We start from the raw sequence: 15348 nt of genomic DNA, 5'->3' as shown, positions 1-15348 counted from the left end.
AAAAGAGAGAATGAGAGCGAGAGAGAGAGAGAGAGAGAAAACGCAGGACGCGAGGGAACGGAAGAAAGAGGGTTACACGACGGCAGAAATGAAATTGTCCGTGCATGGATTACCGCCGACTTCGTTATGCCCTCGCATTAGTGCTCTTCCCCTACCAATCCTCTCTTTTCCTTTCTCGTTCCCTCTCTCCCCGCGCCTTGCCTATATATCCATTCTTCTATATTCGAAGCCCGGATGCAACGCTTATTCGATATCTCTAAAACGGTACTTAAATGTAACCAGTTACGAAAAGGAAAATTCTTAAATCGTCTTTACTTGCTTCCGTCAATTATTGTGCATCAACAAACACACTAAAACACGCGCTTTTATTGCAGCTCGAGCGAATAAAAATCAAATTAATTATGACTGTTCGTTATGCGCGATTATCTTTTGATTATATTATTCTTAACGGGAATGGTAACGAATAATAAATGCTAATGTCGTTTAAACTGCGAAATACGGCGAAATACATGTAATTAACCGAGGATTAAAACGCCCAACATAGTTTAATTTCGGAAAAGCGTCCAGGGATAGAAACGTAAACAACTGCTCCTGCGTTCGAGATTTTATCATCGGCTGATGGGGAAGACGACTTCATAAAATATCCAACTGATCGAGATGTGGGCTTCGCAATCGTACACGGTGGTTATGAAATACGCATGAATTTCGTCGGATGGTAGTCCGATATCGGCCGTGACGTTTCGTAGCGAAACGACGGGTTCGCGATCACCGGGGACCGGGCGTAAAATTACTGTTTCGGCCAACATTTACCCCGGCAGCCGCGAGGGTAACGTTCGACTGGACAGCGACTCCGAATTGATTTCGTTTGAAATCCCTACCCCTCACCGAACCCCGCTTACCTCCTCCGCCGTCCACGGCTCGTTCCCTTCCATCGATGCGCCGCGCCGTTCACCACCCTCGGCTTTCTCCTCTTTCACGCGCTTTCGTCCTTCCTCTGCCTCCGACGCTTCGTCCTTCAACCCTCTCACATCCTCGTTCCTTCTCCTGTTCCCGCCATGGTTCGCCGTCTCCGTCTCTTTTTGAATCTCATCCGGGACCACGGCGCCTCGCTGCAGACTGCGCCAAATGTATTTCCCCCTTCGCCATTTTTTTTATCGTCCGCTTACGAACGTTCGAAAAATTAATTGCCGGCCGGTTCGATCGGAAATGCGCGAAAGGAGAACGCGTCATGTGGGCGGACGAATGAAACGAAAGCTCTCGGAGGGTGTCGATTTTATGTAAAAAGCGATTTACGTGTTGAGCGATATGCTGACGATAATTCTATAAAACGATTACGATGTAAAAATTGGTATTTGTGTTTTTCGCTCTTTTGTTTTGAGCGTGATCTTTGTTCGAGTTACGTAAATACAGATATAAAAAAAAATAAACTCCATTTTTAAGTATTTTATCGCATTATAAATTATTTACTATATTTGTGAATTAATCAAATCCGAATAACAGAGAATTAATATATAATAAAATAATATGCTACACACGTACACGCATTTGAAAATACATATTTCGAGGAGAGCGGAAGAGAATCAACGTAGGAAGCGATGGAAGACGCGAAAACATTGCTGAACGCGCGTTTATGGTCAATTCGCAAAAAAAAAAGAATCGCGGAATTAATGGAAAAGTCTTGTGCAAAAAAAGAAGATCCAAAAAATTTCGTTGGATCGACCGATAATATCCGTCGCGATCTCGAAGACGGGAGAAAGGGTCGATGTCATGGTTCTCGGCGCCACGTCATTCGATATTTTTGTCAGTAAAACGATATCAGGCAAATTGCATCTGTCCTTTACACCGTGGCGCCGAGCCAGATCAAACAGTATTCGGCCCTGGATATTACTCTTCCCTTGATATTGTCGGTTCCCGGCACCACTCTCTCGTTTCTATCTAGCAGTCGGCGACGATCGAGTACTTTCTAAATCGAAAGAGGGTACGCACGAGTTAAAAAAAAAAAAAAAAAAAAAAGATCAGTCTTTCGCATAGCTATCTACAATCGTCATTTATTTATCCGATTTATGCCCATTTCTACCCCTCAATGCAGTTTAATTTTAATCTTGAATCAACTAACTCTTCATCGTTTTCTAGCTCTAAGAATTAGAAAAAGACAAAGAGTAAGTTGTACCAAAATATCAGAATTAATTGGTAGAAACGAGCAATTGTTCACGTCGCCGATCGTTCAATTATCGTCGTTGAAAACTTTGCAGCCTCTTACGGACAAAAAGCCGTACGTAATGTCGATGACGCGTCTGGAATTCTAAATGATACGAAATTTGTCGGTGACGGCAAGATCGATACGGGCCGGACACGCATTTTTGAAGAATTCGTGCGATCGTATCGAACAATACGTCGCAAACGAACGGTACTCTTATTGGCATCGTATGCAAATCGCCCATATACCAAGTCACCTTCTGAGTGCACTGGAAGCATGCGGGCGAACGACATAAGCAAGCACGACTATCTTAGTGGCGTGACATACGGGCGACACAAATAGGCCGTCGAAATACAATTCTAGTTAAAGGAGAAGCGACCCCGATTGGAACGAGGAAAAACGCAAGCCACTTTCGATTATCGATGTGTGCGCATGCATTTGTTTATCGGTATCTTTCTGCGGGGAAACAACCGGCGGATAAAGGTACGCATGAAACTTTGCATGTGACACGTATCTGTGTGCGCACCGAATAATTAAAACACAAAAGGCAATTTATACGAATATTTTGTTTCTCTTTGACGATAATTATGGCGTCGATGATACGTGTGTAACATTGATAACGTGATTTTACGCATATTCTCACAACTGGCACACGCGCGGCCTTTTGTATAATGTCCGAAGGGATTGCGCTTACATTTACCTGAACTCAACAGACCGGGATCGTTTAAGAGCCATGAACGTAATCCTATGGAATATTTACAGTAGCCTCTCCCCGCGGTGGTCGACAGTTGTCTAGCAAATCCTATTTACTGTTACCCAACGTGCTATACACACTAGAGATGCTGGGAGGGTGACTATCGTCCCTAGCTAACCTACTGCCCTACTGCCATGAGTCTCACCCCTAAAAGCGTCTCTCTCCGTCGTACTCCAACTCTCTTATCCTCTATCTTACCTAATTCGTTCTCTTCTACGTTCAATCGTATCAACTACCATCGGTTTGTGCTAACAATTCTTTGTAAATCAAATCGCGCGATGATCTCATGGAATACTCCATTTCTCGCCACGATCGTGGAAAGGCTAACATTTTTACGAGATTTTCGGAATGAATCCTATAAAAGTGTCGGTCCTATTTTACGCGATAAAATATGTCACTCTTTCATCGATTCTTCGATTTGTACATTTCCAACACGTCGATAACAAATAAGAAGTATCGATTCCTTTCCCCGTAGGTCATATGCGAGCGCCACGCTAATTTGTTCTCCGCACCGCCGACGTTCTTTTTTCCCTTTGTTCTCCCTTAGTTTATAAAGTCCACGCATGTAGATATAAATAGCTCTTAAGTACGACCAGACTCGTGATTTTGTAGAAAAGGAGGTGAATGATTTTCCAACGATACGATATGACGAGTATCGGGCATAGGATAAAATTATTCGTCATCATGTCATTTAATATAGTCATTATCAACGATACATTGGAAAACGTATCCGCGTGTAAAATAGTTTAGCAGAGTATAGCAGAAGTGATATCCTAAAGGTACAGCGTAACGTGAAGAAATGTTACACTAATACTTAATAATTAATTTGTACATTGTAGCAATAATTAATTTTGCACCTTTCTCTCAACTTTTTGTGCTTTATCGAGCAGAAACCTTATCAAATCAATATTTTATTTTTCCGAAAATCCTCTCGTCTTCTCGCATGCACTCTTCCCAGAGTCGTGCTGCACTCGTAATGTAGTTTAGCATGGTATGACAGGAGATAAACTTGGCAACAAAGAATTATTGATTTTTTCTCAGCGGGTTGAACGAGTTGCTGGGCGGTTGAGCGGTCCCGGTAGGGTATTCGACAAAGGATGTTTTCCGAGTCCCTAACCTAGGCAACCCTTCTCCTACGCTCGACGTCCCGTATATGCCTGTCGTGTGTTGCCTCCGTACTGTGGGTGTATAACCCCCCCGTCTGTGTACGTGCACGTATGTGCAAAGGGTCCGTCCTAACTTTGCCTCCCTTTTTCGCTTTCTCTCGCGGTCCTTCCTCGCGTCACCCTACTCGCGTCTCACTATTCGTGTGCCATGTGTACTGAGCCGATGTGGTGAGGACTTAACTGCCTCATTGTCATCCCAGCAGGAATCGAAGCTTCGAGACAGATGTGCAAAATTTAAGGCTAGAACACTGAAGAAGTCATCGTTGACGTACGATCGTGAATCCCCACGCGTCTCTCTAATAGATGATGCACTTATTTTTCAGATCATTATGCATCGATAAGTGATCTTTTATTGTAAATAAGATGTACTAAATACAAATATTGAATGTATCTCTATATATAACGTTTCCTATTTACTTGAAGTTACTTTTTATTTATCGGGTCCAGCAAAAATTTAGAATTTCCTAGACGAGCACCCGAGATAAAATTTAACACACGAGCTTGGTCACGAGGTGTCCAACGTTGCTTCGATTGTTATTACATTGGAACATGTTAGACCACGGCACGTTAGAGCTCGGCCTCTTTGGGCTGTCGTGTATCCAAATAGTCTAGTCCAGTCCAGCCTTCGCACCTTATGCACGCGAGGATGCACATGCATAGTGCAGCAAATGGGTAGTGCAGCGCTAGCACGGCCGCCGGCAGGGAGAATCGATCGAATAAAAAAATGCTTGGCCGATGCCGAAGTGCGACGAGGACGCGAATCGCGGGCGATGAACGGACGAGGCGAAGAAGGGGACAGGGGTGCACGGCACGGTAGCAGAAGGAGGGATAGTCCGGGACCATTGAAGAGTGAAACCGCTCAAAGCAGCTGCCCCCGCCCCCTCGTCCAAGCTACCGTTCTCCTCCGCACCCCTCGTCCTCGTCCGCTTCGGCCTGTGCGCCGACCCTAGGAGCTCGTCTCTCTCTTACTCCTCGATAGCTTTGAAAAACCATCCCTACCTCAACCTGGTCGGACGGTACACCCCTGCAAAGTTACCCTGTAAAGCTCCTACTCTCTCTCTCTCTCTCTCTCTCTCTCTTCTTCTTTATTCCTCTTCCACTTTGAAGGGGGCGGTCAGCCTAAACTCCACGCCAAGGGGTTCGCTCGTTGCCATAAGTGCAAGAAATGTGGTTACACGTTCCCCTTATTTTTCCACCGTGTTGGGATCTTCTTCGTTGAGATGAAGTGCGCGACATTTTCTGCAAGTTGAACACGCATTTGATTTGCCAGCAATTTAACTTAAACTTCTTAATTGTTTTATCGAAGACAAAAAATATAGTTTACTTTTTCAGTTTTTTATCGCGCGCGGGCTATTGATCTTTTATTATTACAATATGAATGAAATGTAATATTCGTTTTCTCTCATCTGAACGAGCGAGACTGTACCTACCCTACGACAGACTGTGATCCTTCTTATTATTCGCGGTCTTTGCATAATGAATTTCGTTCTGTACGCGCGACAGATTTCTACGTCCAGAAGTGGGCGCGTAGCTGACAAAATTATCGTCTATCTGTCTCTGCCGATACTTTGCACCCCTCTTGGGGGCACGGGGAAAGAACATAGACCAGCTGGGAAGGAGAAAGACAGAAGTTGCCGGGGATGAAATAGGGAACGAGTCTAAGGCAAGGCAGATGCAAAAGGGGAGAAGAGATGAGAAGGGGCCGAGCAGTCGAAAAGCAAGGGGCACACGAGAAGTGTGCATTGTAAGATCGGCGCGTGCGGCACGCGGAACCTTCGATACCGTCGTACCTCGCAGTCGTAGAACCCCCGTGCTCGTACCCGCCTGTCCCCTCCGGTCTCCCTTTTCTCGTGCCACCGTTCTTCGAGTTCCCTCTTTTATGAAGGGCGAGGGCCCAGAAGCTTATTGTCGGGGGCACATCTGCCGTGCGATCGCCGGTCGATTGTCTCGCAGGCTTAGGAAACTTGCTCGTGAAAAAAAAAAAGGCGGCTTAGCCGACGGGGTGACGATGCACGTGGTGCGGGACGTGGACACGCGTGTCCACCGGCGAGAATAGAGCAAGATCTTCCCCAAGTAGTGGCGCCACTTTCATCACGCGCGATTGCGAAGTAACGTGTATTGAAATCACGTATACGACGAATGTAACGAACGTATTCTAAAGTGTCGAGGATATTTATTTATTAACTTGTGTTCACTATAGAATATATAAGATTAATATGTGAGATATATTCTAAAGGCAACACATAACGATATGAAACATCAACGCGAGATCGCACGATAGCGATTGCAATGAAGTGATTTACCCTCGTAAGCAATTTCACTAATCGTTCGATCATCGTCAAACATGTTAAGTACCATTGTTTGAAAAAACGATGCGGGATAGCTTTGGCGCAGCGATCGATGTATTTGACGATCCTCAGCACTCTGCATCGCGTTTATCGAAGAGCGACGCGTGTAAAAGTGGTAATCACTTGTATTAGTCGCATGATTTTTCGTGACGTCGACGAAAACTTTAAAGTTGAGACCGGCGCGAGCGCGGGTTCTGAGTGCAGACAGCATTAAAGTGTTAATTACTAATTAAGAAGGGTGCACGCGAGCGGCACAACATCAAGACCCTGCGCGACACCTTTTTGAACGCGCCCTCTGAATGGACGCTTACGCCCCAGCGGGCAAACGCGCGTAGTCGCTCATCCATCCGCGCCACGCTCATCGACGCACGAGCGAGAAGACGCGACACGCATCTACCACGCGCGGCCACCCGCGCATGGACGCGCTCGCGCGCGAATTCTAACGCGCGGACGCTTAATGCTCTCTCGTTACACGCACTTTCACGCCTCGTGACCTCCTCCTGTCTCGCGTCGCGGCGATAAAGTAGAGCGTGAGCGCCGCGCCGGTAGACGACGGTAGTTCCTCTCGAATTCTTTAACGGCTTCTTCCGCTGCTTGCAGCCGGCGATGTGGTTACGGCCGACGATTACTTTATCAGCTGACAACGTCAGTTATACGCGCAAAATAATCATACGACGCGTTGACTTAACATATTTATTAATAATATTCAAGGTAACCGTTGATAACTTTACAGATTGTAGAAATTCTAGATCGTTGGGAATAATCGTATGAAAAAGGGGTCTTTTAGAATTTTTCTCCTTTATGGATTTTTGCCAATAGCGAATGGACTCGTAAGTTTCTTCCAGCGTTTGTAAGGGGGAATGCCGTGGGAAAGTTTCGCCAAGAAAACCGTGATGGTTATAGGGATTCAAACGTTCGGCGTCAAGTCGCGTCTTCGAGGGCTGCGGCGCTCGCTATTGTCGAAGGTCTACCGACTTGGTTGTAACCGTTAAAGGGGGCTTGGCTGGCTGGTTCGGTAGCTTAAGAAGCACGTTTCTTGAATAGACATCGAAAAGAGGGAGATTGTAAGGCGAGAAGACGCTCACCGCAATGTATATTGCAAACCGACAGAAGGCATACGACTTCTCGTCGCGTCCTTGCCCGCCCTATTTCTTAAAGTCGCGATGCAAATCTTGCTCTCGCTTAGAATGTGAAATGTATCTCTTCTTTCTCCATCTCTCCTTTTCATCTTTGACACATTTAAAGGATCGAGATTTAATTTCTAAATTTGTAGTGCAACTTTTCAGCATTTTGTTTAAAAAAAAAAAACATTTCTTTGCAATAAAATATGACTGTGCTTTTTATCGTTATGCAGTCTCTGTATTATATTTCTAGTAAAATTTCTCGTTCGGTCTATAACGAATGTAATGTTTTTTAATTCATCGATTCTTTTCGTCTGAAAAGAAATAAGTTTCACGATATATTTTCTAAAATATCATATGAGAATTATCGATTGTTTCCAATTTAATTCTTTTTCATCAATATGTTGACCCGTATGTGCTTTTTATTTTAAATAAACCGAATGATTACGGAATGATGCGGTTGTAAAAAAACAAACTTTCGAGTGGTCGGGAGTTCCCCTTTTAATTGGTGCTTTCGCATATCCGTGGAGCAACGCACCATAAAAGCGACTGCGACGCGTTGAAAAAGCGACTGACAACGATGAAGATCACGGAAGGAGGCATCGCGTCGTCGACAAACGCTGTTACCATTAACTGCCTCAATACATGACACCTCTGTGTCCGTTTCACTTGTCTCTTTCTCTTTTTCTGTCATGTTTATGATAAAATTTAAGATAAAATAAACGATGAAGTGTAACTTATTCAATTAAATATCATATCTCAGATAAAATGTTTGAAAAAAAAAACTTCTAAATACAATTATCTCAAATGTCGCGAATACAATTTGCTTTAAATTAGTTTAAATTATTCCAATGAATGAAAGAATGAAACAAAACGACAAGAGAAGCGGGAGAGAGAGAGAGAGAGAGAGAGAGAGAGAGAGAGAGAGAGAGAGAATAAGAGATCAAATAGACACGTTTGTTTCGAAGAATCTGGAACGATCTCCACATTTCTTTTAGGTTGATGAAGCGCATCGTAATTAAACATTAATAATCAACACCTTCACAGAGACTTGTGCCTTCTTGCTTTCTCTCTCTTCTTATCGATTTATTTTCTTTTCTGCTATTTTTCTTTCTCACTCTCTCCTTTTTATTTTCGCTTGAGAATCGCCCCATCGCAATGGAGCGCACGAAAACCCTGTGTGAAGAGAGCTTATTATTATCCTAATTATACAATACTATAATGAATGATCCCGCGGCTCACCCTCTAGCATACGTTCTCGCTCACTCGTTCGCTTGTTTGCCCTCCCCCGTCATCCGTAGCATCCATTTCCCTATCTTTCCCTCTTGCCGTCGGGTTTCTCTCTCGCTCACCGTTGCTCTTATCCTCTGCACTTGGTGGTCGAAGAGTGGCAATTCTGGCACTCGGGCTTTTTGTCAAACAGACTACGGAACTAACGTCGTCTCCCTCACGCCCTCGCGCACCCCATTATGCGGCCAGTCTCGTCTCTCGTCCCGCTCTCTCTCTCTCTCTCTCTCTATGTCTCCGCGGGTGTCTGTTTTAATTAGGCACTCCGTAGATACGTGTGTCGCACGTATATAAGTATCGCGTGTGCGCCAGGATATACGACGTTAACGTAGATACGTAAGCGACGCAGTCTACCACTACTTCCGCCACATTCCGCCTATACTTGGCGATCCGACGAGCTTGAATGCGGTCGATGGGTGGTTGAGTAAGGATTATAGGCGCAGGTAACACACGTATAGGGCGAAGTCGGGGCGGCTCGCCGATGGGTGGTGTCGGTGATGGCTCGAGGAGATGAAGAGAGACGGTATGGATGGGATGGAGGAACTCCTCTTCCGATTCTTCTCGCGTACGTAACTTTCTCCGACTGACTGCTGATAAGAGCACGCGAAATTATCTTAATTGGCAGTAAAACCAATTCGGAATGATCGAACGAGAAGAGAGTCCTTCTCTCGTCTATCGCCGCTTCCTTTCTTTCAACGGCTTTGAATAGAGTGAACGTTCCGGAAGAACGCGTTGTTTTCTTCGACAAGAGAAAGGTTCCTGACCTTCCTCAATCTCTATAAGCATGACGGATAAAAAACGATGCTTGGTATGGACCAGTTATCCAGATTTCGTGTGCGAGTACGGAATTTGAATAGCTCGACATGGTTGAACAATATTTTACTAATTTACATCGCTAAGCATCCTATTTGTTAATTGCTATTTTCTCTAGCAAATAAGGTTTCAATCCGTCAGGCGAAAGCAATCTTAAAAATTACTCTCGACAAACGCTAAACGAGCAGTTGCAGCTTTACATTGTCGAGTATTCAACGACGATGACTTACACAAATCGTGCTCTCTCATTGAACTGTTTCACTTTTGCATTCCCGAGGGATCGAGCCAACAACTGCGCTACTGATTCTACGAAAATACTCGACTAATGCTAATGTGCACCTAAAGATGAGCCCAGAAGCAGAAAATCAATAAAAAAGCATAAACAATCGTTGACGTTAAAAAACTTAGATTGTACATTTTTCTAGTTGCACATTTATAATGTGAATAAGGTATGTTAAAAATATTACATACATAAGCAATGTAATTGCAAACTCGGAATTTAACGAAAGCGCTTGAAAAGCTTCCAAACGGAATTAAAAACGACGGTAAATATCTGCGAAAAAAATGGTCTGAACTTCGTATTAATAATTTTCCTCGACGCGTACAGTGCGTTCGTATTTTTTATATTTTTCTTCTCCTTCCACGCACGTTGTTTGCAAGGAGGGCTATACCCTTCGCGTTTGTTTTCTCGTTCGAAAGCTCGGATCGCTGTTTCTATATCAATTATACATCAATTAACGAGTCACGTTTGTTGTTCCGCATTAATTAATGAACGTAAAGGTAACTCCGAAACGAGCGATTTTTCCTGCCGTAGACTGAACGAAAAGAGATTGCGTAATTTTGCGTTGATTATACGTCACTGGCTGGAATTGCGAGAGCATCGTGTCTTTAATGTGGCTGACGCGATAGGTTTTTCATCGTTTCTTTGCGTCTCTGTCCGCTTAACGTCGAGAAGAGCTTCGCATAGAGCTCTCCATGTGCGTCGTCCCCTTCCTTCTTTTTTCATGTTCTTCCGCTTACGTCAGACCAATGTTAGCATCGATCTTTAATTAATTATCGATGACGCATTAGCGTTGTTACTGTCTGTCGCGGAGAAACCAGGCGAGACAAGAATCAACCGCGATGACGTAGAAAGATTTATTATTAATTGACAACCTCGTACATCGAGCCAGCCATTCTTATATTAAAATTCATACTAATCCATGTGCCAAATCGTATTATATAGAAATATTTAAATTGTATTTAGCATTTATACACATTTCTGCGAACTAACGAAGCAATCTGCGTTGTTTAACAGTGTGCGCTTTTTTTATTTTATTTCAGGGAGTTCTACTATATCCAAATGGAGAAATACGCGAGACAAGCAGTTTCGGAGGGCGTGAAGAACGCCGAGGATCTCCGAGTCGGTGGCGACTCCGAAATCTACCGGGTTCTCAACCTTCACTACAACCGTAATAACCACATTGAGGTATGGGGTCCCCAGGTGCGCAACACGAACACGCACACGCTACATTTTATTTTATTTTTCTACCGATATTATTTCGTAAATTGCGAGAAAAGACGAGCATGTATATATCTTCGCTACATAGAGATCGAACGTCGGTTTGTCGATCGATTGATTTTATAAAATTAAGCTTTCGGTGTTAGTGTTTATCGTTTACATAAAATATTTTACGTGCGTCTTTGTGGTTCACTGTAACTATGATTGTGTTTGCACGTTTTATCATAAAAAGTATATACGCAAGATATTTATTGCCTGAAATGAAATTCTATACTTATAACACTATTAGTTGAAAGGTTCAGTGCACATGTTAGATATTTAATTTCCTTTAATAAACTAAATAAATCACTCTCAACGTTGGAAAAAATTAATTTACATTAATTTTCTTAGATTCTTAAATTGTATGTAATATTTCTATTGCAGCCCTTCAATTAATAGTTAATTTAGTATTATTTTAATAAATTATGTAATACATTATGCTTTTTTCGTATTTATTTGAAGATGGATAATTTGGGATAAAACGAATCAAAGATAAAGAGTATATGACTAAAATTTAAAGAAGAAATACATTTTTCATAAAATTGCATTATGCGGAATATTATACGTTGTGACATTCACAGTGATGTTTCTTGTTATAAAAATATTTGGGTTGTAAAATCAATATGTACTTTGCTATCTGCAACTGCGACTGCTAACAGTGACGTGGAATTTTCAGGTACCCAGCAACTTTAGGTACGTTGTGGAACAGACGTTGAAAGAGTTTTTCAAGGCGATTCAGGGCGGTAAGGACTCCGAGCAAAGCTGGAAGAAGTCCATCTACAAGGTGATTTCGAGGTTGGACGATCCAGTACCGGAGTACTTCAAGAGTCCGAACTTCCTGGAGCAGCTCGAATGAATCAGGAGGTCGCGTGGCTCTTGCTCTTCGTGGTGCGCGGGTTCGCCCGCGCTCGTCGGCTCCCGATAATCAGGAACGACCAACGAGGGAGGATCGCATCCGCCAGGAGGTACACGTCCTTCACGTAGTGCGTGTTCAGGTATCCTTAAATAACATATCGCAAAACGAACGAGGGCTAGGAAAGGAGAGGAGATACGGACAAAGCCAAGGAACAGAGGCACCATCGACGTCCGTGGTCGACGTCAAGATGCCAACGAAGGATCAGGCTGTGACTGAATCACGAATCAAACAGGAAAGACAGAAGAAACGTACGCATACACATGTGCACACGAACATACACATACATAGACATACGTCCATTAAAAAAATACTGCGAATCTACGGCTGACGAAACTCGACAGTCGCCAAAATGTCGAACGCTCATCGACGTTCCTCTTGTTTCAACTGTACGAGCACGAGAAGGTGATTCCTGGGATGAGACGAAGAAGCACGACGAATGCGTGGTCAACGAATGGCGAGAATAGCTTTTAGCGTCGATTTTGTCCGATCTGTTTGTAACGTAGAGTAATTACTTCGTTACCGCCTAATTTTACATCACACGATAAGAATAGGGATTTTAAAGACGATGACACCGCTGGAGTTATACTAACAGAGAAAAATGGAAACTTTTGAAACGTTTGCGAGCATATCCAAAGATTGACTAAGTCTGAACATCGCACGGCGATTCCTCTTCTGGTTCGAGCGAGACCTGGAAGTGGAATCTTCGTCGATCAGAGGCAATGCAGGACGAACAGCTTCTTGTCCTGCATCGTTTCTGTAGAGAAATATTTGTGGATGAGGAGAAAACCTTGCGCTAAGACTATTTCGGATAATCCTATTTTGAACTCTGCAAGTAACTTCGGTTTTGCGAAGATCGATATTCTCTGATAAAATTCTGGAAAATTTCTTATCGCCGTATGATGAACACCGTTAATTACAATTCATACGTCGATAAGAAGGCAATTCTGCAGCATACACATGTTTTCTTCTTTTTTTCAGGAAAAATAAAATTTCCAATGCATTATTTAAAAATACGAGGTTTACCTCGAGTTATCCGTTACCAAAATAGATATCAATCTTTCCCTATATTATAAATAACTATATTACAAATTTCGTTTTACCGCATATGACTGATCAACGAGGTTTGAGATCGACGTGAAAATGCTTGGCTATTAAATTACACCGCATGAGAGAATCATGTAGGAAACGGCACGATGAAATGATCGTGCACACATCGATACCAAAGAATCGACTTCACGAGAATCAAATGCGTAACGTCGTACGAGTAACTGAGCGACTGCTCATAATAATTTCCGCACAAAGAACCTGTTCCTATCTGCCGAGGAAGAGATTCCTCCATTTTTTGTTTTCTCCATTTTCTTTCTTTTTTTTTCTTTTCGCTCGCTGAACATTACTTGTCGAGTCGATAAAGAGTACGTTTGTCGAGATGTTGCATTAAGAGAATCGGTGCACGGGTCAATATATATAGCTGTTTTTATTAATGGTTGATTGTATAAATGAGATTAGGCTAGTCGTAGTGACGAGATTAGGAGTAGTAAGGGCGACGAAGTTGCAGGTCGGATGCAATGTATGAGAATCGTGCGCCGGCAGCATTCAAACTGTAGCGTTGCAAGTCCAAAAAGAAAAGAAAAGAAAAGAAAGCTAAAAGAATGAAATGCTATATAATCGTGCGCCGATGCGATAATTATATAAATATTAGATTTTTAAAGCGAAAAAGAAACGGATGCTGGCGTGATTTAAGTAGCGTGAAGAAAACATGCGCCAGAGGGTTGCATAACCGCGCTTCCTTTTCTTCGTTTATATTAATCTCTGACCCATCTTATACGTACAGACTTACGGACACGCACGTCACTTACATGTATTTAACCTGCACCATGCGCGCGAACATGCGAGAAATCAAGGACGGCGCCCCTATACTCTTATTTGTGACCTTATTTTTTCGCTAGAACTTTCTGTAGATAATTACAAGACGGTATAAAAATATTAGGGATAATTCGAGTAGTAGCGAATGCACATAATTTAATTCTTATTTTTTCATCATTATTCGCGCTACTACATGCACTATTATTATTATTACTATTATTATTATTATTATTATCATTATTATATATTGCTATTATTATTGTATTATTATATTATTATTAATATATTATTATATTATTATTAGACTCACTATTATCTATATCAATATGACAATTTTAATACGAAATTATTATAATTAATATTATTATTGTCATTGTTGAAATTGTCATTTATGGAACATTTAGTTAATTTAAAATTAACCCTGCCTTCTTTTTCATATGCAATTTTCACGCCGCTCTTTCATGCTACTAATTTTTCTTTTTATCTCATTTTTACAAGTTCTCTTCCTCTACTACTTTGCCGTTTCCTTTGTCAAGCTTATTTATTCTGTGCTTGACATTACGCTCTATTTTTAGTTATTATATACATTTAGTTATTATAATAATAATTATTAAAATTATGCCCTTGAGTAGTTTATACTGGGCCATACACAAAAAAAAAAAACACACGTACACACATATCTTTTTGCAAGCGGTGAGTCTTAACCTAGTCACGAGTCACTATTTTTTAATTGATTAATGGTCGATTTATTGATTATTATTTTATTTATTAATTACGACAATAAAATGAGAAAATGAATTGAAATTTTATTTGCGTTTGATTTTGCGTCATTTCACTTTTATTTCTTTATTAACCGATACCCTTTCCTATATTTAAAGAGAGAATCTAAAATTATTATATATATAAAAAAAGAAAAAATAGTCTTATTTAATTTAACATATTTGGAACATTCTTGATTACCTGCTAGATCTAGCTTTTTTTTTCATAGGAGTACATGAAAAGACCCGAATGTATAAGCACCCATGAATATATGATCGGCGAGTTCAACGAGAATTGAGGCGAGTAGCCTTCTTCGTCTGAATTTGAACATGCATTGTGGAATGATAGAAGGGAGAACGAAATTTTGAAAATTTCAACTTTGATTACATCATACACACTAGACTTTGGCCTAAAACTAGTAGCAACTCCTTCGGCACTGGCCTAAGACTTTGGTCTAAACATTTATAATGAGAGAGAAGTATAGAATGGCGAATATGAATAATGAAGGAATGTGTGGGAGATTTGGATATTTTATAAAAGAGTATTGTAGGATACGCGTTATCTGAACTCGATGACTCGCTTGT

At 41.9% G+C, this 15348-nt stretch overlaps 1 protein-coding gene across 1 annotated transcript in view; it reads left to right on the top strand.

The window, feature by feature from the left end:
* The window catches only part of LOC108776515 (homeobox protein prospero), a 28362-nt gene extending 16280 nt beyond the window's left edge, over window positions 1-12082 (top strand). Inside the window, exons 4-5 of the mRNA XM_018543159.1 lie at window positions 11010-11154; window positions 11903-12082. Coding sequence (XP_018398661.1) covers window positions 11010-11154; window positions 11903-12082 — 325 coding nt within the window. The remainder of the gene's footprint in view (window positions 1-11009; window positions 11155-11902) is intronic.
* Window positions 12083-15348: the final 3266 nt, after the last annotated feature.

This window comes from Cyphomyrmex costatus, unplaced genomic scaffold, assembly GCF_001594065.2.
Source record: "Cyphomyrmex costatus isolate MS0001 unplaced genomic scaffold, Ccosl1.0 scaffold36, whole genome shotgun sequence".
In the NCBI taxonomy this organism is placed as follows: domain Eukaryota; kingdom Metazoa; phylum Arthropoda; class Insecta; order Hymenoptera; family Formicidae; genus Cyphomyrmex; species Cyphomyrmex costatus.
Note: the sequence above shows the minus strand (reverse complement) of the source record. Positions and strands in the feature narration are given on the sequence as shown.